Genomic DNA, 24,015 nt, shown 5'->3' on the forward strand with positions numbered 1-24,015 from the left:
TTGGAACCATAGATAACTATAAACTTTTAGTGGAATTAACCGTGTCCATTATGGGACACCCTCTTTCCTGTTTTACCCTCACATTTTCCCTCAACAACCATTTTTCTCAATTTTTTTTAAATTCATTAATTCGTAAATCATGGATGGCGATTTTCCCATGTTTGGTGCAGCCAAAACCCCAAACATTGGCAATTTAGAGGTTATTTTTGTTAAGGAGCCAAGGAAGGAAGAATACAGGGGTGGGGGAAGAAAAGGGTTTGTCCCCCTTTTTTCACTCTCCTTTGTCTTTCCATTCGTACCCCTTTTTCCCCTTGCTTAAAGGAAAAAACCAAAACAAGCCAGGCCTTTGGGGTTGTGGCTGAAGAAACACAAGATAGCAACCTCGAACCACTCTATAGAATGCCTGCATCCTCCTAAAATGAGACTGCGGAAAAGTTATCGTAGGTATGCACACGTAAAGTTGCCCATGATCGACGCATCCTCCCGTAATCAAATTTTCCTCGTCCTTTCCAGGACATCATCGCATTTGGTCTTAACTGTTGTTGCCTTGTCCGGCGGCAATAAAAAAGGAAAGCCTGACCGAATTAATACTCAGACCCAGATATTATATTACTTGCGATGGTTCTACAATTGATATCTCCCAACTGATGAAGAAACCAAGATTTTGCAATAACTGAACTACCCTATCTACTTCGGCTTTGGTTCTATCCTTTGATATAATCATTATTTATATATCATCAAGGTAAACAATGAAACGCATGCCCTGCCTTCTCAGAAAAGCCGCTACTTTAGAATTTTTTTTTAAACACCTAGGGCCCGGTGCTTAACCAAAAGTCAGAAAATTAAACTGAAAAATACGCCTATTTGGCAAAACGCAAATATGTATGGTGGGAAGGGTGCATAAGCGTGTAAGATAAGCGTCTTTTGAATCCAAATTTGGTAGCCAGTCCTCTAATCTCCCCAGGCACAGGCATATCAATTTCATGTCAATATGATATTCTAATGTCATTTAGATAGAGAAGAGCGGGGTTATCCTGGAAAAATTTCGTACTATTTCATCGATTATTACGAAATTTATTTTACGAATTGACAAAAAAAAATGATGAAAGTATAGTTTATGGTTACCCTTGTGTTCCTTATTTTTCTCAAGGTCCTCTGTTGAGAAGTCTCTGAATTATAGAGTTACAAAAAAAATCGTAATAAGTTTTGAAAAATAAAAAAACGGGGGTGAAACAGGACGGTTTGGGTGATCAATTGGACAAGGAAAAAAAAAGAACTTGGACGTTTTCGTTCGTTAGCGTAAATATTAAAGTAGAGAAATGTCTATTCTCTTGTTTTGTAAAAAAATGTTTAATTCTGGTTAATAAACACAGAATTTCGTTAATTAAAACTAGAGGGTAAAAACTAGAAACATCGGGCTTATTCGTCTGAAAAAGGGGGCGTTTTCAGTATTCCCTATCTCCCCTGCAGTCCAATTTTGCCCCCGAGCGTCTGTCCAAACAAACCACCAGCAATGGTCCTGTAGGAAAGTTGCTATAATGTTGTATTATGTAGATTTAAAATTTGAAAATTATCGTAACTAATAAAGGGATGGGCAGGCTATAGACCTTTTTCACAATGCGGAAAGTAAGGATGTTACAATCCGGCAACGCCGTAATCGGCCATCTTTGTTTTAATTATTTTTCCCCATGTAAATTTCCATAAGAAATCAGGGTCCCTGTGGTTTAAATTCATTTCCTTTTTTTGGTTATCTGAAACTAAAAATATTGCTCATAGATCGTGTTCCCCGATGAATTGGCAACATTTTCGTGCTTGGTATATATTTTGTTTAGTATCTATTGATTATTTTTTTAAACTTTCATTAGTTTGTTTTGATTCTGCAATGCCAATTCTGACATGTTGTGTGTTTGGTTGACTAACAGATAGAATTTTTTAAATTAAGGATTTAATGTTTTGTGTATATATCTATATATAATTTTTCCGTTTTTTCCCCTTCGATCCCTCTTCACCAGTGTTGCCATATCCCAAAATCTCTACCCTTTCTCTTTCTCCCTCTTCCGTCCAAGGGAAGAGAAAAAGCTCACTGGTAGATGAGCCGACTAGAAGGTGGGAGAATCGAGTTCAATACTCGTGGGAAATCTTTCTTTTTTCATATTGCTTTTCATGAAATTCATACTATTTATGCTATTTAAAGTGGATATGTGATATATAAGGTATCGCCTACTAATATTTAATGTATTTAGACGTATTTAAATGCATTTCATGTATTTTATTTCATTATCCAAAAGGTATCATAAACTAGACATGATTATTTGGATATCTTTTGGGCATATAAAAGAGTGACACTTGGAATGTCAAAATGAAATCCCAAATTGGTCTTTTAATGTCATAAAAGGGATATCAAATGAATTTTTTTTAACATCATTATGATATACGATTGCTACCTGGGTCAAAATAACGCGCGCGGAATCATCTTAAATCGTAATGTGTTCATATCGTATGAACATATTAAGTGGTTTGAGGTTTACAATCGGCCGAAAACCGCTCAACATTTTAGGAATTAAAAATAGCGAACAGACGACACCATCTTCCCCGCTAATCGAAATTTATACATTGGCCTTCTTGTCAAGTAATTCATTTACTCCTCTGTCGTTAACGCTCGCCATTTCTTCCAAAACCGGACACGGAAGTATAATCTGTTTTGGAGTCTTTAAAAAAACCAGCTTAATCCTCTCTGACACGCTGTTTAAGACCCAATTATCCCCACACACATTTGGCTCCCTAGGACCTCCTTAGATCATCTTAATTTTTTCCCTAATCTTTCCTATGAAGTCCCTAGATTCCTCTTAAAACCTTCTTTTAGGTCACCTGACAGCTGCCTGGTAGCTTCCTCATTCCCTCTTTCCCGAAGTTCGAAGACATTTTTGATGGAAAATAAACCATTTTCCCGGGATCGAACCTGCATCTTTTCACATCGCAATTTGGTTTGCTAACCACTGCACCATTTTTTAGATTAAATGTGCACATTTTGACGTATCTGTTTTCTCCATGATTTACTTTGGATTTGTAAGTTGTTTAGTTACGTACTCATGCTTGACAAACGAGTAATGTACTCTTTATTGGCGCATTGATATATTAACTGGTTAACGAGATCAAATTTTTTAAGGGTGTGTAACATTGCAGCCATTATGACTGTAACTAATTCAATAGAGATTTTTCGGCTGTTTAAAATTGAGTTAAATTGTGGGAAGAAAAAAAGTTCAGTCGTTTTACCCTGGCCTAAACTATAGCTTTTTTGCGTTACATATAAATGGTACGGTATAATGTTTTCAGTTTTTTTATAAAAATACATTTTTCTACTCTCATTTTGACAAATTTTTGTAAATTTGCTTATTATATTTCTTTTTGTCTTATGTAAATGATTTCAACTGCTAACTTGTTTTAATGTATCCGGAAATTTTCTATAGCTAGGTCATTGTGATCCGCAATTCATAAAAAGAGTTTGTTAAAAATAGATCATCAGGGTCCTTAAGACCTCATTTATAACTTCTTCAGACAAGTCTACAGTAAAAAACACATACGCAGAAGTAATTTACTCAAATTCCCGCAACCTTCCCCAGTACCTCCTGCCACTACTACCTTCATCTTTGGGAGGCTAAGAGCCTTTTAGGATGATCCAAGGAGGGAGGTGTGCCGTGTGGGTCGTCCGTAATAGTCTCCCGAATTTTTGCAAATTGTAAAAAACGCCCACCCACACTTTCAGATACAAGGGTATCGCGTAAAATTTGAATGGGAACACAGAGAAAAACGGAAACATACCTTTCACCTCCCCGAATACAACAATTGGCACCCGGAGGTCGTCCTCTTCCGATCCCGTCACTCTGTCTCTCATCCAAGGGAAATTTAGCCGGTGTTCCTCTTCTTGGGCGTAACACTCGCTGGGATGGGCCTGGGTGTACTGCCCCCTCTTTTCCACCTTCTTTAGTTCTCTTTCGAGCTGCCACCAAACTTGCTAACGTGGCGCCTTGAGACGCCTTCTTGAGGATCGTCTATAAGATCTTGTCCTTGAAAAGGAGCTCAGTCGCCTCCTTTCCCGGAACAACAGCGTCCGGGGTTTGACAAGATGAATTTGTTAGTCGGTCCAACCAGTGCCACAACCGTTTGCCTTCTTTTTTTGGGTGATGTGGTAATACATTTTCCTCCACTCCTGTAAAACGGCTCGCACCGTATTCTTGGCCTGCTCCTCCGTTTCTTCCTCTCCGAGAGAACACACTTTAGTGTACAAGCCGAACAGAGGTGGAGCTATGTGTACATGATTTTTAGCTTGGTCTTGATGAGCGCTTCCACTGAATTATTCACCGCTTTCAATTGATCCTTGTCCTTCGCAAGCCTAAACAAAAAGTCGTCGAGCTTATGCGGCTTAACCCTTTTTCGACGCCAAAGTTATTTTGGCCGTGCTTGACTGAAATTAAAAGTACAGATTGCTGAGGACGTCTCAAACCACTCAATTAAAAAGAAATAAAAAATTCCTTTTTTTTACTGTACTTTTTTTGCTTTTTTGTTTTTTGTCCCGTCAGGAAAGTCCTGACCGGCACTTCAGTCACCGAAAAACGGCCAAATTTCCAAGCGACTGCCGTCCGCCGGGACAAAAAAAATTTCCCGACGGTTACAAACAGCAGCCACTTAAAAAAAATTTGTCCCGTCAGACGGCTCGCACTAAACGTCTTAGGGGTTTCAGCGAGTAGAACGCGAAAGATGAAAACAAAAATGATCTGACATTTCGGAAATTCTTCGTCTTTTTTCTTTCTCATTTTTCTCGGCCAAAAACGGAATCAAAATGAATCCATTTGAAACGGCGGAAGGAAAGGAGCTTTTCCACGAAGGAATAAACTACTGAACCGGACACTTCTGGTTCATTTTCGCTTATTCCAAACAGCTACATCCAACATCCGCTTCGAATCCATTTCTTTCGACCGTTCCTATTTCAGTTGATATCAATCCAGGCTTTCGCCCGTGCCGGTGACCGCTCATTCAGATTCCCAAACTCAGTAAAATAACAAATTGATGCAACATAAAACAGTTTATTTAAGCCATTCGTCTTCATCTAAAAGGACACCATCAATTACATCATTATTTAGCACGTCAAAATCAGAATCATCAGAGGAATCAGATGAAGGATAAATCCTCAAAGGATCCGTTTCGACGGTTTGGACTGCGATCTCTTCTTCAGGATCGACAGCAAGTACCGTTTCAGCAGCAGCCTTAGTTGGATCGAGTATCCGATCATCGTGAAATTCCAAAAAGCAGTTTCTTTTCTTGGACCGACAAAGAAAAATTTTGCACATACTGCACTGAGAGAATGGTCGAGATTCCTTCGTATGACCATTGGGTCTTCTCTCGGTCGTGGCTTGGCACCATTCGCATCGTCCTCTATTCTCAACGAAAATTGGATGATGGATTCCGACCTGACTGAAGCGTATTTCATCTGGCATGCTCAGTCTATCTTTCCTTCTTTTGGCACCGGGCTCTGCCGAAAGTGGAATCTCTTTCATTAATCTTGCTTCTGGAGCATCTCCTTTGCGGGCTATCTCAGCATTCAGCCCGTAAAGTAAAAGAGAAGTAGTCACGCTTCGCTTGAATTCCAAAAGACTGAGATATCCTTTGTCCTTCAGGAAGGTTTTTCCTTTCTTGTTTTTCATCGTCTGGAAACAAATTTAACAGAAAATTATTGAAGCTTGGCACTCTGTCAATAAAATTTCTGAACTTACCACCAAATCGCAGTAAGTAATCCAGCTGTTCACCATCCATGTTTCCATGAGGGAGTAAAAGAGACGGTGCCACAATTTTTTTGATTTGCGGTCTCTCTCGTAGTAGGAACGCAGCTGGTTCGCCGTGTCTACACCGCCCATGTTATCGACGTAATCGCCAATAGCCTTCGGACAAGACTTTGTTCTGAACGAACCATCGCGCTGCTTCCTTTGCATTTTGACAGCCTCTGAGCCGTGGAAGTTGGAAGCGACCCGAAACGGCTTAGTGTTCTTCCAGATGAAAACACCCTTTCTTCCCGTTCCTGGTTCACCGCCAAACTTGGCCACAAATTCGTCCTGCGGAAGGTTCGATTCGTTGATCGTAAAAATGGGTTGCCCCACTCTGGTTTTAAGAATCGTTCCAACCGCATTGATCCCCCTTTTGTCGAGTTCGTCCAGGAGGGCGATGCTCGTGAAGAAGCGATCAAAGGCTACTACATGTCCGTTCTTTGCCAAGGGCTCGAAAAGATCAAGAACTACTCCTTCCACCATCGTAAAATTGGAATCCTTGAGCGTTTCACCAATTCGAGCTCCATGATAGATCTCAAAATTATAGGTGTAGCCTCTATTACAGCATCGACTCCAGATTTTGAAGCCGCTTTTGATGGGTTCGCCCTTCATCGTTTGCCGAAGCATGGATCGACCTTTAAATTTCACCATGGATTCGTCTATACTTTGCCACCTGGGAGGCCGGCGACACTCACTAAATTGCTTATTGAGTACGTCCACCAACGATCGGATCTTATAAATAGGATCCTTTCGCACCTTCAACTGTTTATCCTTGTCTAATTCACCATGATCAGCGCAAGCCAAGTGTTTTGAAATTAATTTAAAACGCTCACGTGTCATTGCTTGATGAACGATTCCAAGGCCGTAACCAGTATCCGGCTGCCTTTCTTAATACATTGACAGCTTCGGCAAACGATGATAACCCATCAAGAACTGTATTCCGAGGAACGCAGCAAGTTCATATCTGTCGACTAATTCTCCAGGAAGCATTTCGCTAGATTGCCTCCCTTCTGGTCTGCCTCCAAATCTCCTAGATGGTGGATTGCCTTTTTCAACGTAATTCCAGGAGTCTCGGATCCGTTTATTTGTCTTTTCTAGCAAAAGATCAAAAGTTTGGAATCCGCCAAGCATAGACCAAAAGATGTGGAGAGGAGTATCACCCGGATGGAACTTAGAAAATACGGGGCCTACAGGTTCCTCTGGAGTAAACGGGTAGGAATACTGCCGGTACTGTGTCTCCTGATTCTCATCATCATTCTCTTGGTAATCTTCTTCCACATCAGTCCAATAGCTCACTCCCTTCCAATGCTTGTTGATGGCTTTATGGTGTGCGATTAATTTAGCATCGGCCTTTTGTTGCATTCTAAGCTTCACCGTATCTGAATTGACCTTTTTAGGGGCCATGGATGGATGTCCTTTAGAACTGCGAGGGCCACGATGTCTCAATTTCGCATTGGTCACTCCGATTTTTTTCGAGCGAAGTAACGAGTCACTTCGTCGTCGGTAACTTGACCGTCAGAAGAGCACTTTACCTTGGCGGTTGACCGGGTCATTCTTCTCCTCTTTTCAGGTGGCGAGGAACCACCTTCAAGATCAGCATCTTGTGCTTTATTTTTTGTTGCCTTCGTCGAACCATCCGGACTAAAAGCCAGGCGTTCCAACCTGACGGTCACTTTCCTCAAATTGACCGCTGTTTAGCTTTAACCGGAGGTTCTTCGTTGGCAATCTCTTTTTCTTTTTCGGCAATTGGTTCCTCCTCATCAGCCGGCCCCTGATCAAGAACTGGTTCCCTTTCAGGCGGCAGCTCCTGACCAGGCTACTCAACCGGCTCCTCGGAGGCAACCGATTCCTCTACATTATTTTGAGCCTCATGTCCGGTATCAGTATCGATGGACGGCTCTTTATTCCCAGCTTCTCGTTCATTTGCCTCTTTCAATTGCTGCCTTTTTAATACAGAGGCGGCGTTGGCTTTCTTGGCTGAATTTTTCACGGCTCTCGACTTTGTATATCTTGCGTCTCTCTTTTTATTTTTCGCCATTTTTAATCAATCTGAAAATACAGAATCGAAAAAAAGCACGATTAGTCTTTGTGAATTCGCCAAAAAGGATAACGAATTGCTTTACGTCCTAAGCCTTATATGACGGTCTTATTCTATCATGCAGGGGGAAAGCATGCACATGCAGGAGTTACCGGGGCTGATTCTTATCCAGCGCCTTTCACCGCCTTTCGGAGTTTCCTCACGAGACAGCAGTAATCAACGCACGGATAAGAAAGTACAAGAGGCTTTGTGTAAAATAATTACACGGGCACTAATAGCGCCTCGAAGACTTCAAAATCAATTCAAAAGAACCGTTGGACGGAAAGGAGCTCAGCAACGATGGAAATGAAACTATAACTAACGCTGAACCGGACAACTTCCCATTCTGCGTCTTCGTTCCATTTCCCAAAGCTCCCCGTCGATACCAAAGTTTTTGCATCGATGCTACTAAAGAAATTTCGCGCTTTCTCTTCGTCTCTTTCGCCTTCCCTTCGATATCTATCCAACCACCGGCTTCAAATTCACTTGAACCCTTTTTTTATTTGTATTTGAGGCATCGCGGACACTTAAGTCGCGCGGCACCCAGATACGAATAAAAATAAATAAGGAGCTTCGGGAGGAATGAAGGAGCTTTGCCACGGAGGAAATGAAACTACAACCAACGCCGAACCGGACACTCCCAATTCTTTGTCTTCGTTTCATTTCACAAAGCTCCCCTTCGAAACCAAAGTTTTTGCGTCGAAGCTACTAAAGAAATTTCGCGCTTTCTCTTCGCCTCTTTCGCCTTACCTTCGATATCTATCCAACCATCGCTCGATCCCATTTCTTTCGACCGCTCCTGCCTGGCTGGTCAGCTCTACTTCTTTGTTTTTTTTGTTTTTTTTTGAAATGAGGAACAAAAATAAAACCTCACAATTTCTGATATCTCTTCCGGGCTTTGCAAATTGCAGCCGCCTGGAGGGACATATCTGGCGGAGACTTTAAAGTCCCGACGGTTCGCGATCATAGGTTCTCGTGTAGACTTCGATCGGAGCCGCCTGACGTGCCAGAAATGTCCCTACACCAAAACCTCGTAAAACACGAGAATGGCTCGTACGAATCGTTTGAAACTCTTACCCTCGAGCTACCGATGGACGATTGACATATGTTGAAAAGGCGATTCAATTTTGTAGGTAGATCATTGAGAAAACAGCTTAAGTGTGAGGCACTTTGTCTGGTTTTAATTTCTCGTTTCTGCCTACTGAAAAGCCGTCAATTTTTTTTGTCCCGACAGTAGATAAAGGGTTAATTGAGAAAACCAGAGATCTTAAAACTTTAGCTAAAATTTCTTTAGGATTGCTTTCGAATCGTCGACAAGCCAGTCGTTTGCCAGAAGTCCTTGTTTGGTGTTAATTGTCCATTTTAATTGTTTGGAGTGAGAAAATCGGATCTACTTTAATACTGATCTGTGACAGATCGGTAATACGGAAGCACTATTTACAAACAAAAAATAAATTTTGAAGAAAAAAGGGTGTTTCTGCTATTCTATTGAACCAAATCCTCAGGTAGGAACTGTAACCAGTTTAACACGACCACTTTGCGCTTGTTCACGTATAATTATTTTTTAGTCATCAACATGCATACAATTAAGTTGTACACTTATAGATTCAATTACTAGCAAGGAATGTATCTCTATCCAAACTGCTTCCTACATATGACTACCACTGTTTATACTTCTTAATTAGTTGGGAATCTTATTTGAAGAAGTAGGATTTTCTGTGGGTGTTGGCTACTCTGTTCTACAATGAAACCAACCAAGAACAGCCAACTGATTTTAAAATCCTCCAAGAGAGGAAACACAATCGGAACATATAATCGGAATTATTTCTGATTTCATAGCTTTTACTATCAATCTTTAACTTAAAGTAACTACTAGGTATTTTTTTGTTCTGGTGCTATTGCACAGATAAAGTTATAATAAAGGTCTCTAGTTCTCTTTACCTGTACATCCCCTATGGCGGATTGACCATGGGGTTCTCTTCCATTTCGTATGTCTCTTACGTTTGATATTTCATTGGAAATAAAATTGTCGTCGTAAAAAATTATAATTTTACCCAGATTAGGAGGGTTTAAAAAATAGATTCACGAATTTACATGCAGGTATCCTTGGCCTATCTGTCGTGGTCAAGGCAGGTCCGGCCGTTGGAGCATCATAGCAAATCCTTGATGATTCTCATCTTTCTTTCACAGAGTCCCACTGGCATGTTAATAGGGACTGTTAGTAGGACCTAGCCATGATGTTTCGTCACCAACCCCCCCCTCGAAGTATGGGAAGTGTTAAGACCATGGCGTATGCGACGGTCCTTTCTAGTTTTCTTTCCACACAGACTATTTCCAAACCCGATTTTTTTGAATATATTACAGATACCAGTCCTCTTCTGTCTACGATGCCTGCGAACTTTTGAAACGCAAATAAAAAGAAGCGTGATGACATGTCTATAATTCGTGTAACCGCGAATGTAAAAGAACAAACACAAGAAATTAGATGGTTACCTTTCTTGATTTGAGTAGACGGTATTGTAATGGATTCTTAGATGTAAACATCCTCTTTCACTGAAGCTACTTCGTCTCTAGTAATTTCTCACATAGGAAGCCTTTTCCGTGAGGGTTTATGTTATGATGTCCTCATAGACAAAGAATGACACCCTGGCTATCGGAGTTAGTTCTCAGATGATTATTTGAGACAAAAAACAATCTTCATGTGACATAGCACACAAGAAGACTAAAGGGAGAGGCAAGTGTGAAGCCGCTTCGATACTCTTGGCCTCAGCTGACTAATCAAATGACACCGATAATAATAAGCAACGATACTGAAAACATAGTTACACTCGAGGCGTAACCGCCATGATGGACGCGGGGTCTGCTGGGGGACGTAGAGTCGTTTCTATGGGTAGCGGCGGATAAGCGGCCAATCGATCTGGGGAACGGAAGAAAATAACTGCAACGCACCGCCACGTCACGATCAAGTCTTTATTCAAGCGTTCACACACGACACATACACGCAGCGGCTACCAGTAGGATACTTCACACTGCCGGAGCAACACCCGAGCAGAGGTTTTAACCCCGACAGCAAGAACAAGACTGGTTCATCGTATCGCAGAGGCAAATATTTATATGAACGTAACAAGGTCAAGTAAGGTAGAAATCTCGGTGGGTTTAAGGTGTGAAGAAGGGTAAACTTGGATTTTCAAGGTTTTACAAGGTTAACCTTCGGTTGAAGACCGTGGGAATTTGGATCGCTCTTGCTCCATTTATTGGGAATCAGCGGATTCTCACATAACTATCCGTCATGTTAGATTGCGTTCCGCAATCGCTATCGACACGTCCTCCTTTTCTCTGCTTACCGATTCGATTACTTTTTTCTATTCCATATAGTAGAACGTTTTTTTTTCAGGTTCCTATTAGGTTACGTTCGATATGGCATAAGATTGTTATAGTGGGGCTCGCCCTTGAACCGTCCGCAGTGGTTGAAAAGTTATCGAGGTTTTTTTGTCGTTACGTGCCCGTTTTTCCGAGGGAGGGAGGGTTAGCAGGGATCCGAGAAGCGTAAAAAAGAGAGAGAGCGAGAGAGAGATAGAAAAAAAGACATAAAACTTCATCGTCATTGCGTCAGAGGTATGTGCACAACAAAAATTAAACATGTGAAATCATTTGAGCATGTGAGAAGATTTTTTTTTTAAATTATATTGTTCGGTTCGCAATTGCAAATCAGGCAATCGCCACTGCAGTTAACGATGCCCAATTCCCCCTGTTACTTCGCAACATGATTCGCAGCCTTTCATTTATTTAGCAATAGCGCAGCTTGTTTTTTCCGTACCTCCTGATCGGTCACCGCCGTACTGTTGGCCGACACAGTCAACAGCGGCCGATCCGTTGGCGGAGCCCCGGATGGAATGTTGATTATGCTGATTGGGGAATTTGCTGGCTGGCTGCTGACAGTGTTTAATCCTATTTCGACGTCTTCACGTCTGAGGGCACTAGTTGCTACTTTAAATGGGTTACAATATTGAAATACAGACAAACATGGTATGATTCTGGTAATCATGGAGCCTAATCCGCAGAACCTGAAGACGACGGCTAGAAGTAGTCCAATTCCCGAAATTGATCCGAAATTTTTAATCCAACTTCCCATTCTGGATAAGAATGATATGTGGGGTGCGTCGTGGCGACTTAGCAGCACATTACTAACGTGCCGATTGCTCGTGAAATCAGCGGAATGTTGTTCTTGAACGGCTGTTAATATATCTGCCATTGCGGCCGCGGGACTCACAGGGTTAACCCTCAGAGCCGGGTGCATGTGTAAAAGGTTTCCCAACGACGCATCGACTTCATATGGCATTGTGCCAATCAATTTGTCCCCTTGCACGAGGACTGATGGCAGCAACGGGACCCAGGTCCCGTTTTTGAACGTATGCGATCTTCCGTTAAAATTCACGAAGTCGAAATGCCAATAGCATTCGGAGTAATCCGTGAGCTCCCATCCTTCCACACTAATAGTGAAATTGTCGTGCCGAGGTTGTGGGCCGCAGTTGGTGATTTCCGTCGTGAACGTAATGTTTTTTTGGGTTGCACTGTAGAACAGCTACATCTTTTCCTACCGGAAGGAGTTTATAACACTTAGGCAGATTAAGATAGCTGGCCGCTATCAATCCGTTTTATTGCGCAGTTGCGATCGCGTTGCGATGAGTTATTTCACGCAGCTTGCACTGTAATTCCCGCACTTCTTTTGCGACACTATTGGACATTTCTACTGCGAAGTCCCGCATGTATTGTGCGTGCGCCGCCGAGTCAATTTCGGCGCGGAGCACAGAAGAAACGTTTTCGAATTCCATTTCTGACTTAACTGCACGGGTAGAGTTATGAATTGGGTACCAGGTTGTCACAACACGGTCCATTCCCATCACTGCTTTAGCTTTAGACATATTAGCGGGAATACCGCACACTCTGACGTCCACGTTCTTCACCATAAAATCCATCTGCTTGCGGGAGTCGCGTAGTCGCAAAACGTCTGGAGTTGTGGTATTGTATAGTAGTCCGAGCCCCTCTTCCACTAGCCTGGCCTTACACTTGCCCAATTCCCTCAGGGAGTTATCCCAAACTATTGTCACGAGGTTGTGGGATAGTGATCCATTGGCCGATCCCGAAATATCTCCTAACGGCGAACTGATGATACAGTCGGCGCATTACAAGGGCGTGCGGCTTTCAGTTACGGAATCCCATTGCAGAAAGTCACGATATACTGTTTTCGACATCCGCCACATGCTACACGTGTGCCCGATGAATCGCTGAAGGAACGGAAGGGTGGTTATTACTTTATACATCACAGGAGTTGGTGATCCTGGCTTGACGAGGTGTTTGCAGTCCTCGTTGTCGAATTAAACGAAGCCCTTACTTGCCGCCTGGCTGCAGTCGCAAACGGTCGTTTCGAACGCACTAACGGTTCCGAGCGTGAATGCTGCAAGGAAGTTGATAATTCTAGAAAGGACAAAAAGAAAAATTTATATATATACACCAAAAGTTCTGTTTTTTTTTTTTTTTTTTTTTTGTTAAAATTCTCGCTGTCGAATTTTTGACCATGGTCGCAATCCGGCTGGGCGGTCTGGCTTGGGACCAGGGGGCTCCGTCAGGTTCAACGTTCGCTCCTTTTTCATCGTCATTTCCCTCGGTCCCTAGATCCTCCGGTATTGCCAACGTGTCCTTCAGGTTGCCATTATTAATTCGCACATCTTCAAAATGTGGGACCCAGAAAATGAAAAAAGTCTCTTGGTGTCGCGAAATTTCCTTTAAATTCCTCAAGCGCTGCCTCAACTGATAATTCAATTGTTTCGTACGCTAATTCCGTTTGCTTATTAAGGTAGCGCAAAAAAATTATTTTATGTACAATTTCATTCCGCGGAACGCGTTCCAATGGTAAGTCAGCGTATCTGTTATAAAAATGTCTATTTCCTGTGATCTCAGCCGGCAGAACGGAAGGATCAAGACACGGCAAAGTTGCGTTTTCCCAACGTGTCGCCTGTAGTTCGTCTTCTCTTTCCTGCTCTATTTTCCTTCCTACTTTCAAATCCACAATTTCTGCCTGAATGAGACTTGTTTCTTGTCCACTTGGAACTAAAGAAGCAGCCGCTTCCTGAAGTGAGGGGGCAGACGGGACAATAACGGAGGCGGGAGGGGCTGGCTGCTTAGGAGATTGTGTGATTCCCCTTGTGACGCCAAACGATAACCAGGGGTGGTTTGCCTTCTCGGTTGACCTATTTTTTGGTGATATTTTCGTAGCGGCCCTTCTAGCACTCTCTAAAAGCTTCTCCCATACTGGTTTTTGTTTACCCCCGGACGCCATGAGCGATCATGACGGAAAACAAAGTCTAGAGCCGGAACAATTTCCCGACTGTAATCCTTAAAATACAAAATTTCCTTCAAAACGTTACAGAGGGTTAAAAGGTTCGTGACCGCTGCCACCAAATGTGAAGCCGCTTCGATACTCTTGGCCTCAGCTGACTAATCAAATGACACCGATAATAATAAGCAACGATACTGAAAACATAGTTACACTCGAGGCGTAACCGCCATGATGGACGCGGGGTCTGCTGGGGGACGTAGAGTCGTTTCTACGGGTAGCGGCGGATTAGCGGCCAATCGATCCGGGGAACGGAAGAAAATAACTGCAACGCACCGCCACGTCACGATCAAGTCTTTATTCAAGCGTTCACACACGACACATACACGCAGCGGCTACCAGTAGGATACTTCACACTGCCGGAGCAACACCCGAGCAGAGGTTTTAACCCCGACAGCAAGAACAAGACTGGTTCATCGTATCGCAGAGGCAAATATTTATATGAACGTAACAAGGTCAAGTAAGGTAGAAATCTCGGTGGGTTTAAGGTGTGAAGAAGGGTAAACTTGGATTTTCAAGGTTTTACAAGGTTAACCTTCGGTTGAAGGCCGTAGGAATTTGGATCGCACTTGCTCCGTTTATTGGGAATCAGCGGATTCTCACACAAGTGAAGTGGAGAGGCAAAAGGGGAAAAGTTTGATCAGTTATATTTTTGATCGGATGTAAACTTATTCAAATTAACTCTTCACACAAGCCGACAACACGAACGAAGAGTGGAAATGGCGGCTTAACAACAGACATAAACCTGAAAAAAACGGCAGTCAGATAGCAAGACGTCAAAGTGTATTTAAAAAGAACAAATAAAAAGTGAAATAAAGAAACCAAACATGATAATAAAAAACAAGTTGAATAAAGTAAAAAAATGAATTGGTCATAACTGATAAATCGCTAAATGAGCTTGTAATTTCTTTTGACGTTTTCTTGCTATGGGCCCTATATTATTTGGTGGTGGAACACGTCGATCATCTGCTTGAGGATACTCAATGGCTAAAACAGAAGTTGTTTGAGAATTGTTGACTGATCTGTCGGAATGTCAGATGTTTGAGTCACGGAGGGAATCACACAGATGACTCCATCGGGAGTTATTGGCTCACATTCATGAGCCATCTTGATAAAATCGACGAACGTTTTACCTGGCTGGCCAGCCAGCTGCCGTTTGCTGTTTAGAACGTAGTCGTTGCTGTTCACAGCACAGCACAGCACAGCACAGCACAGCACAGCACAGCACAGCACAGCACAGCACAGCACAGCACAGCACAGCACAGCACAGCACAGCACAGCACAGCACAGCACAGCACAGCACAGCACAGCACCAGCACCAGCACCAGCACCAGCACCAGCACCAGCACCAGCACCAGCATGCTGGATACCAAATAACCACAATCAACCCTCGAATCCGTCGCATCATCGACCACCACAGCAGCAGAGAAGGAGTGCAAGCATTTTTCATGGTGCATCAAGCTCCCAAAAGGATCATGGCTCGGCTGAGTAGAAAGAGAAGAAACCGACTGAACCACACTAATTTAAATGTGAAGGATCGCACCGCCTTGAAGACTGTACCTTTTTCAAGGACCTTCCCATCAGTGATAGACTGACCTTAACACAACGTCGAGGATTGTGTTATGGCTGCTTCGGCGTCAGGCACGGCTTCAGGAACTGCACACTAAAGAAGGCGTGTGGCATCGACGGATGTAAGCTGTCCCATCATAGACTTCTCCACAAAGAGAATGGTCCGGTAGAAAGAAATGCCCGGCCTCACACTCTACGTTCCGACCGACGACAAATTGCATTCAAGATGCTCCGTCTAGACGCGCTAAACGCCGACAGGGAGATGGTGCCTGTGAACATTTTGATGGATGATGGAAGCGATTCAACTCTCATTCGCGAGGGGCTGACGCGTCGACCCCGGCTTACTGGCCAGCGGCAGACCTTATTTGTAGGTGGCGTCGGTGAAGAATCCTCCGTCCATGAAAATTCAGAGTACCTGGAGTTGCAGTTAAGGACGTCGGCGGGAGAAACAGTGTCGATCCAGGGATCTACTATCCCCTCCATCACCAAACCAGTACATGATGTATGTGATGGAATGGGAGAAACTACGCGGACGATGAAGCCACATGGAAGACTTGCCGCCGCTTCGAGACTGTGGTGGACGTGTGGACATATTGATTGGCTTGGACCATGCCGCACTCATCACTGCGAGTGAATCTCGATTCGGCAGAGATGATAAGCCGACCGCCTCAAAGACTAGACTTGGATGGACGCTGCAAGGAGCACTGGCGACCAGTGGTGGACTGGACCCGATATCGTCGGGATCCATCATGTGCAGACCTCAGCTGATTCCACTCTTCAACTTGCCGAACAAGTCCGAAGGATCTGTGATACGGAGTCGTTCGGCACCGAATTCAAATCGGAATGCATGTCGGCTGAACACCGGAGGGCGGTGACCAAATTGGAGACGGAGACTGAAAAACTGGATGTGGGATATGCAGCACCGTTGCTTTGGATCGACGACGTCTCTCCTGAAATTCCCGATAGCCGCCGCACGGCGGAGGCAAGAATGATGAGTATGCGGAACAAATTTGCCCGTGAATCAGGAGACTACGAGACTTACTACCGTGCAGCCATGGAGAAACATTTTAGTGAAGGCTATGCCAGACGGCTCACGCCGGAAGAAATCCAGCGGAGCCCAACTGTTGAGACACTTCAGTTTTATTTGTAAGATCCAGATTGATCGCAGGTAGTACAAGTATAATAACTCACCCACACAATTGATCACAAGATTAATCGACACGATAGAATCAAATACGAATCGTTGGAAGCAGCTAAGTTTTCCTACGTCAGACGCGCGTCACGGCGTCGATCAGAAAGAACCCACGCCGTCGGTTGCTAGTGCAGACGAATCCCTGCGTCTGCCCAACGGTTGCCTAGCAACCCTCGGTTTCCGCAACCAGTCCGAATCAGGTTGTCGAATGTTACTTCAACACTCTCTCTCATTCGAAACAGACAACAAACACAAAGGAAGATCGAACTAAATATGATGACATAGATCAGTACAGGATGAATGAAAAAGAATTGTCCAAAAATAAAAATAGTTTTCACTCCAGTCTTCGAAGACAGTTCAGAATGCGCAAAAATCAAATAGGTAATGAAAGGGAAGAAACACAAGTTAGCTCGATTCTTTAGGAACCAGCGCTAGACCAAATCCACTCAAACATTTAGAAAAAGTTTCACCATCTACGGCTTTCGTGAGGACATCAGCTAGTTGATTGTTGGTGTCGACATACACCACATCTATGGTTCCATCAGCAACCTGCTCACGGATGTAATGGTAGCGCACCTCTATGTGTTTCGAACCTTTATGGGCCAAAGGATTGTACGCTAGACCGATAGCACTTTCGTTATTGCAACGGAGACAAGTTGGATCAGTCTGACTTTCACCAAGATTATCGAGTAGCCGACGCAACCACACAGCTTCGCGGGTAGAATCACTAGCGACAATGTACTCGGATTGCATGGTGGACAGTGCAACAATGGGTTGCTTCCGACTAGACCAAGTTATGGCTGCTCCGTTGAAGATGAACACATAACCGGAAGTGGACGCCTGGTGTTAGGATCCCCTTCATAATCCGCATCCGAATACCCGACTAGTGCATGTCTGGCGGGTCCGTTTCCTCCGAAGCAGAGACCATAATCGCGTGTTCCGGATAGGTATCTCAGCAGACGCGTTGCAGCTTTCCAGTGTTCCATCCCTGGATTTTGGCAGTGTTGAGACAGTTTGCTTGCCATGTAAGCTATGTCAACACGTACAGTGAGCGCTGCATACATTAGACACCCCACGGCTTCGCGGAAAGGGATGGTAGACATGGCGGCAATGTCAGCAGGTGAAGAGGGAAATGATTCACGAGAGAGACGAGGCGCTCCTTTGAGTACTGGGAGAGAAACAGGGTGCGCGTCGGAGAGGTGGAACTTTGCCAGAATTTTGTCGATGAACTGAGGGATCGACTTGTAGATTTTTAGGTTGGGTCGATCACGAGTGAAGACGATTCCGACGAAGAGGTCAGCGGGAATGGCAGTAATTTCAAATCGCCTGTTGAGGAATCGGACTACTTCGTTGACAACATCCACGGAACTGCCGGCCACAAGGCCATCATCGACCCAAACGGCAATGATGAGATAGTGGGAATTAGTGATCTGATGATACTCACAAGGGTCCACAGAGCTCTGCGTGAAACCGTAGTCGATGAGGGCATCGTGTAGCGTTTTGTTCCAGATGCGAGAGCCTTGGTATATGCCATACATTCCTTTGTTCAGTCGACAAATTTCACTTTCACGACCAGTGACGACATAGCCTTCGGGTTTAGCGATGTACACCAGTTCATCGATAACACCGTTGAGAAAAGCGGCTGTCACGTCGAGCTGAATGAGTTCCAGATCACGATGGGCCGCGATAGAGATATGACTCGAAGAGAGTCGTAGCGAACGACCGGTGCAAAGGACTCCTGGTAGTCAATGCCCTTGACTTGTCGATAGCCTTTAGCGAAAAATCGAGCTTTACGGCGACAAGGGAGGCCTGATCTGTGTGTCTTCATCTTGAAATCCCAACCGCTGGGAATGCATTCCCGGCCTGGAGGCAGTCGGACAAGGGTCCAAGTCTCATTCTTGATGTGAGAGGACTTTCGTTGTCCGCAGCTTGTTTCCATAACGCACCTTCAGATTTCCGGACGGGCAGGTGAACGGCGAGGAGCTTAGTTTTGGTCCCGAGATTCGGATCCAATGTTACAGGATGGATGGTGGCCTCAGGTGTGATGTCATAAATGAGAGGTGATGGCTGTTGTTCTGCAACACTTGGGGCGGGCTCTATCGCCAGTGGCCAATATGGGAGATTTTCGTAAACTCTAACATGGCGTGTGATGAGGGTCCGCCCGGTAGTTTCCACAAACACCCGACTAGCTTTTTGCTCTTCACTCTCACTAACGTAGGCACCTTTTGTAGCTTTGGGATCCAGTTTCTGGCGTAGATCATCAGCGACTAAAAAATAGCTGGCCGACCCAAAAACATGGAGATTGGAGATATCGGGTTGTACTCCATACCAATGCTCAAATGGGGTTACAGTTTTGGTATTAGATAGGGTCTTGTTCAAGACGTAGACAGAATAGTTTATAGCTTCAGCCCATAGCTTGAGTGGAATACCACGGGCATGGATTTGGCTAAGAGCGGGTTCTACAGTTGTGTGATGATCTCTCTCAGCGATCTTGTTTTGCTCCGGCGTGTACGGCGCACTGGTTTGAAGTTTGATTCCAAGATTTTCTAGAGATTTTTTTAAGTAACGGTTGTTATACTCCCTACCACCGTCACAGCGAAGCATTTTGACACGTTGGCTGGTATCGGTGTACACCTTTTTGACGTATGTGAGAAAAAAATCAGCTGTCTCTGACTTTTGTTTGCGGAAGTAGGCAGTCTTGTACTTGCTAAAGACGTCTTTGAATATGACGTAATACCGCGCACCTCCAATGGATTCCACTTGTAAAGGACCGACTAGATTGGAGACGATGCATTCCCCAATTGCTGAGAACAAGGATTGACTCTTGGGGAACGGAGAAAGTTTGTGCATCTTTCCGACTTCACACCCATGACAGCATTCGTCGAGGGTGGTGGATCTAGGAGAAATGTCCATCCCAGTGACACCGATGCCTGATGCCATGCGTAGAACAGCTCGACGATTCACATGTCCCTGACGTTCGTGCCAGGTGTTGAGCGTTGCTTGAGTAGTTGCGGCTGCAAGGCCCATGGTCGACGGGGTAGAGACGACAGCATTGACTTTGTAGAGAGTTTCACCCGACCTTGATGCTGTCATGATTACAGTATTGTTACGCATGATACAAGCATCTAGACCGTGGAAGGATACTGTATATCCGTTGATAGATAGGCACACGACAGATATTAGGTTTAATCCCAATCCAGGGACGTACAGCACATCCTTTAATTGGTTTCCATTAATTGTCTCACCGTGTACATGGGAAGACAACTTGATCGTTCCAACACCTTTGGCATGTAGGACCGTGCCTCCGATTCCATTGATCGGCCAGCTGTTGGGAGGTATGTCTCTCAACTCTTAGAAGTAAGAGTGTACTCCACTCATGTGCCGGGTGGCTCCGGAATCAAGGTAAAGAGCATCAGGGTCTGTTGTTGTGAGGTAGCATACAGGGATGAAGGAGAAATATGCTTTCCTTGAGGGACCACTCCCATCGCCGTCATTGTTTGGTCTTTTGAATGAGGTTGTTTGTATGTCTCCTTCGTTTGCAATACGAGTCCTGCATTCAAATTCGTAGTGGCGTGGTTTTCCGCAGTACGTGCATTTTGCTATGTCGCGATTGATGGTATCTCGTGATGCACCTCCTCGGCCACGACTTCATCGAAACGCACGTGGGAAATGTCCCTTTTGTCCACCGTAAGCTTGAAGTGCAGTCCCCTCTGGAGTGTTAGTTAAAGGTTTAAAACCTTCCTCTTCTGTCTTTCGTAGTTCAATTCGGCGTTGCTCAGACACGATTCTTGACCGAAGAGCATCCATGGATCGTTCGTTGTCTGGCACATTGTCCCAACAGGAAGATAAGAATTTAAATCTGGCTGGCAAACTACACATGATGGTCGTGATCAAGTCGTGCTCTGTCACGTTCACTCCTATATCATTAACTTCAGTCGCCATGGACTCTAGGGCCGTCTGTGTAGCAAGTGCTTGTTGTCTGCAGCACGTTACAAGTACTGAGTTTCCAATCTAGTCCACATTTCATGGCTGGTTCTGCTGTTGAGTAGGGCTTGCTTCCTGATTTCATCGCAGCTATTGAAGATGAGGTACCTGGCATAGCAGTCACTCATTTTCCATTGTTCAATATCATCCGCGTTCAACATGATGGATGGGTCATCGTCATCAAACTCTGCTTCAGGTTCAGTGAGTTCACCCTGTGTGTATAGAAAGTGATGCAACGGTATTAGAATTTGCAAATTCTCATCCAACGTAAAAGAGAGTTGGGTAACTTACATCCACAATGGCTTTCACATTCTTTAATGTGAACAACATCTCCATGTTGTGTTTCCAAGTGGAAAATTCCTTTCCATCGAACTTTCTAGTATGCTTGATCACATCGAGTGAAAAATTCTGAGCCATTCTGGAATGTGTTCAAAGCTTAGCGTGGCCTGGGTCCATAACCTGTTGAGACACATCAGTTTTATTTGTAAGATCCAGATTTATCACAGGTGGCTGCTCCAACACAGATGCTCGTACAAGTATAATAACTCACTCACACAATTGATCACAAGATTAATCGACACGATAGAATCAAATACGAATCGTTGGAAGCAGCTAAGTTTTCCTACGTAAGACGCGTCACGGCGTCGATCAGAAAGAACCCACGCTGTCGGTTGGTAGTGCAGACGAATCCCTGCGTCTGCCCAACGGTTGCCTAGCAACCCTCGGTTTCCGCAACCAGTCCGAATCAGGTTGTCAAATGTTACTTCAACACCAATCAAGTATTTTCTCCCGCACTTTGGAGTACCGGAAAAGGCTGGGCGGCTGGAATTACGTCTCGTATTTGATGCTGCTGCAAAGTCGAACGGCAAATGTTTAAACGATTTTGTCACTAGTGGTCCTGCGCTGCAGAACCCCTTGCCCGCCGTTTTCATTCGCTTCCGAGAAGGAGAGATTGCCTGGTCAGCGGATATAGGCGCAATGTTCAGCCGGATTCGTTTGAAAGATGCTGGCCGTCCATACCACAGATTCTTATGACCCGAAGAGGATGGAACCATATCGACGTGTGAAATGACCAGGGTTACTTTTTGTGTAACTTGCTCACCCTACGTCGCCATACGAACCACTTGGCGCGCAGCAGACGATACGGGACCGGAAATGAAGGAGGCGACCGATGACGTTCGAGAAGACATCTACGTCGAAGATTACCTGGCCTCGATTAGCAGAATTGAGGATGCCGTAAGGAGAGCCACAGGTGTAAATAAGGTCTTAGCAGACGGCGATTTCCACCTGGGGCACTGGGTGTCCAATAGCAGCCAGCTATTATCAATAGTCCAGCTGGATTCGGATAATGGGATCACTGTCAAGACCCAAGTGCGCAGCCTTAGTGATGATCCGGAGTTGATCCTTGGGATTGTGTGGAATCCTTCTACTGATCATCTGGGATTCCGAGTGAAAGTGTCCAGTGTGAACTACACCAGAGTGGGGTTACTTGCCCAAGTGGCTGGTTTGTTCGACCCTTGGGCACGGCCGCCCCGATGACTGTTAAGGCTAAGATTAAACTTCGGGAATTGGTAGTGAAAGGGCTTCAGTGGGACGATCCTGTGGTTGGTGAAGAAAAGGTGTGATGGGAGCAGTATTTCCAGAAAATCGGACGTTTGAAGGAGATCGAGCTGGCCCGCTGTCTCTTCCCAAATGCGGAAGAAATAGTTCGGACCGAATTGCACACTTTTGCGGACGCGTCAGAAGAGGCGTTTGCCGCGTCCTGTTACACCCGTGTGGTTTATCAGGATGACCGAGTGTTGGTCCGGCACGTAAAGACAGCGACCAAGCTTGCTCCTTTAAAAACAGTTTCCGTTTGTAAACTAGAGCTCAACGCTGGTCTCATGGGTGCCCGTCTGGCTAAGTTTTTCTAAACGGCCCTGAAAAGAAAAATGGATGGCCGATTTTTCTTGACCGACAGCAGCACGGTCCGGAATTGGATCCGGGTCGTGTCCTCCCACTACCAGGTTTATGTCAGCCACCGGATCGGTGAAATTCAAACCCTTACTGAGCCTCATGAATGGCGCTTCGTTCCTGGGAGTTTAAATCCGGCCGACGCTGCTACCCGCTCACAGATGGAAGGAGAGGAAATCCCAAGTTGGTGGTTAGATGGTCCGCCTTTCCTTCATGAAGAGGAGCCGGCCTGGCCAAAAGGACTTGCCATGGATGGCCGCAAAGGAAGAACTCCGGTCTATCCACATCCATCTGAATTCCACAGCCGTGGAGCCGCCGACCGTGTTCAATTGGAAAGACGTCAAGATCTCAGCCCAAGATATTCTGGCCCAAATCCGGTTGGAAGGGGAGTTTCTGAACCTCGTGAAACAGAGTCAACGGGAGGTTTATTCTGAAGAGCTGAAAAGATTGCAGCAGACAAAACTGCTCACACCTTTCCTTGATGAATCTGGAGTATTGCGACTTGGAGGCCGGCTAAGCCGGGCCAAGTTGCCCTATGATGTCCTGCACCCTCCATTATTGTCCGGAAAACACCCGCTTTCTCGGATGATCATCCGAGCGTTTCACGACAGCATGCATCACCTTGGCACGGATTTTGTATTATCTCACGTGCGACAGCTTTTTTTGGGTGACGGGCGGACGAGAATTGGTTAAACGGGTCCGCAATGAATGTGTACCATGCCTTCGATTTCGTCCGAAAGCAGCTCTGCAGATGATGGCCGACGTCCATCGAGATCACCTGGGCGCCGGTCATCCCCCTTTCACTTACACGTCGGTGGACTATTTCGGACCCATAGACGTGACACACGGGCGTGGAAGAGCAAAGAGGTGGGGCGTACTTTTTACGTGCATGGTGACCAGAGCAGTTTATGTAGACGTTTCAATTTCCCTCTCCGCCAGTGATTTTTTAATGGTGCTCCGACGTTTTATGTCAGTGTACAGAAAGCCAGCGCATATGTTCTCGGACAATGGCACGAACTTGGAATGAGGC

General features: G+C 44.8%; 1 protein-coding gene across 1 annotated transcript; it reads right to left on the reverse strand.

Annotated features, from left to right (window-relative positions):
• Positions 1-5,081: 5,081 nt before the first annotated feature.
• Positions 5,082-6,656, reverse strand: LOC124196170 (piggyBac transposable element-derived protein 4-like). The gene is made up of 2 exons (XM_046590984.1): positions 5,769-6,656; positions 5,082-5,687 (listed from the first exon to the last, which is right to left on the reverse strand). Exons 1-2 carry the CDS (start codon positions 6,654-6,656, stop codon positions 5,082-5,084), a joined length of 1,494 nt encoding a protein of 497 aa, XP_046446940.1.
• Positions 6,657-24,015: the final 17,359 nt, after the last annotated feature.

The sequence above is a fragment of the Daphnia pulex genome, chromosome 6 (genome assembly GCF_021134715.1).
Source record: "Daphnia pulex isolate KAP4 chromosome 6, ASM2113471v1".
Classification (NCBI taxonomy): Eukaryota; Metazoa; Arthropoda; class Branchiopoda; order Diplostraca; family Daphniidae; genus Daphnia; species Daphnia pulex.

What these genes read in the sequence shown, in the direction of transcription:
- LOC124196170 (XM_046590984.1), bottom strand. Translation starts at nt 6,656, where the DNA reads ATGACACGTGAGCGTTTTAAATTAATTTCAAAACACTTGGCTTGCGCT. An exon ending in TTACTTACTGCGATTTGGTG is followed by an intron (nt 5,688 to 5,768) that starts GTAAGTTCAGAA and finishes ATGAAAAACAAG; the next exon opens with AAAGGAAAAACCTTCCTGAA.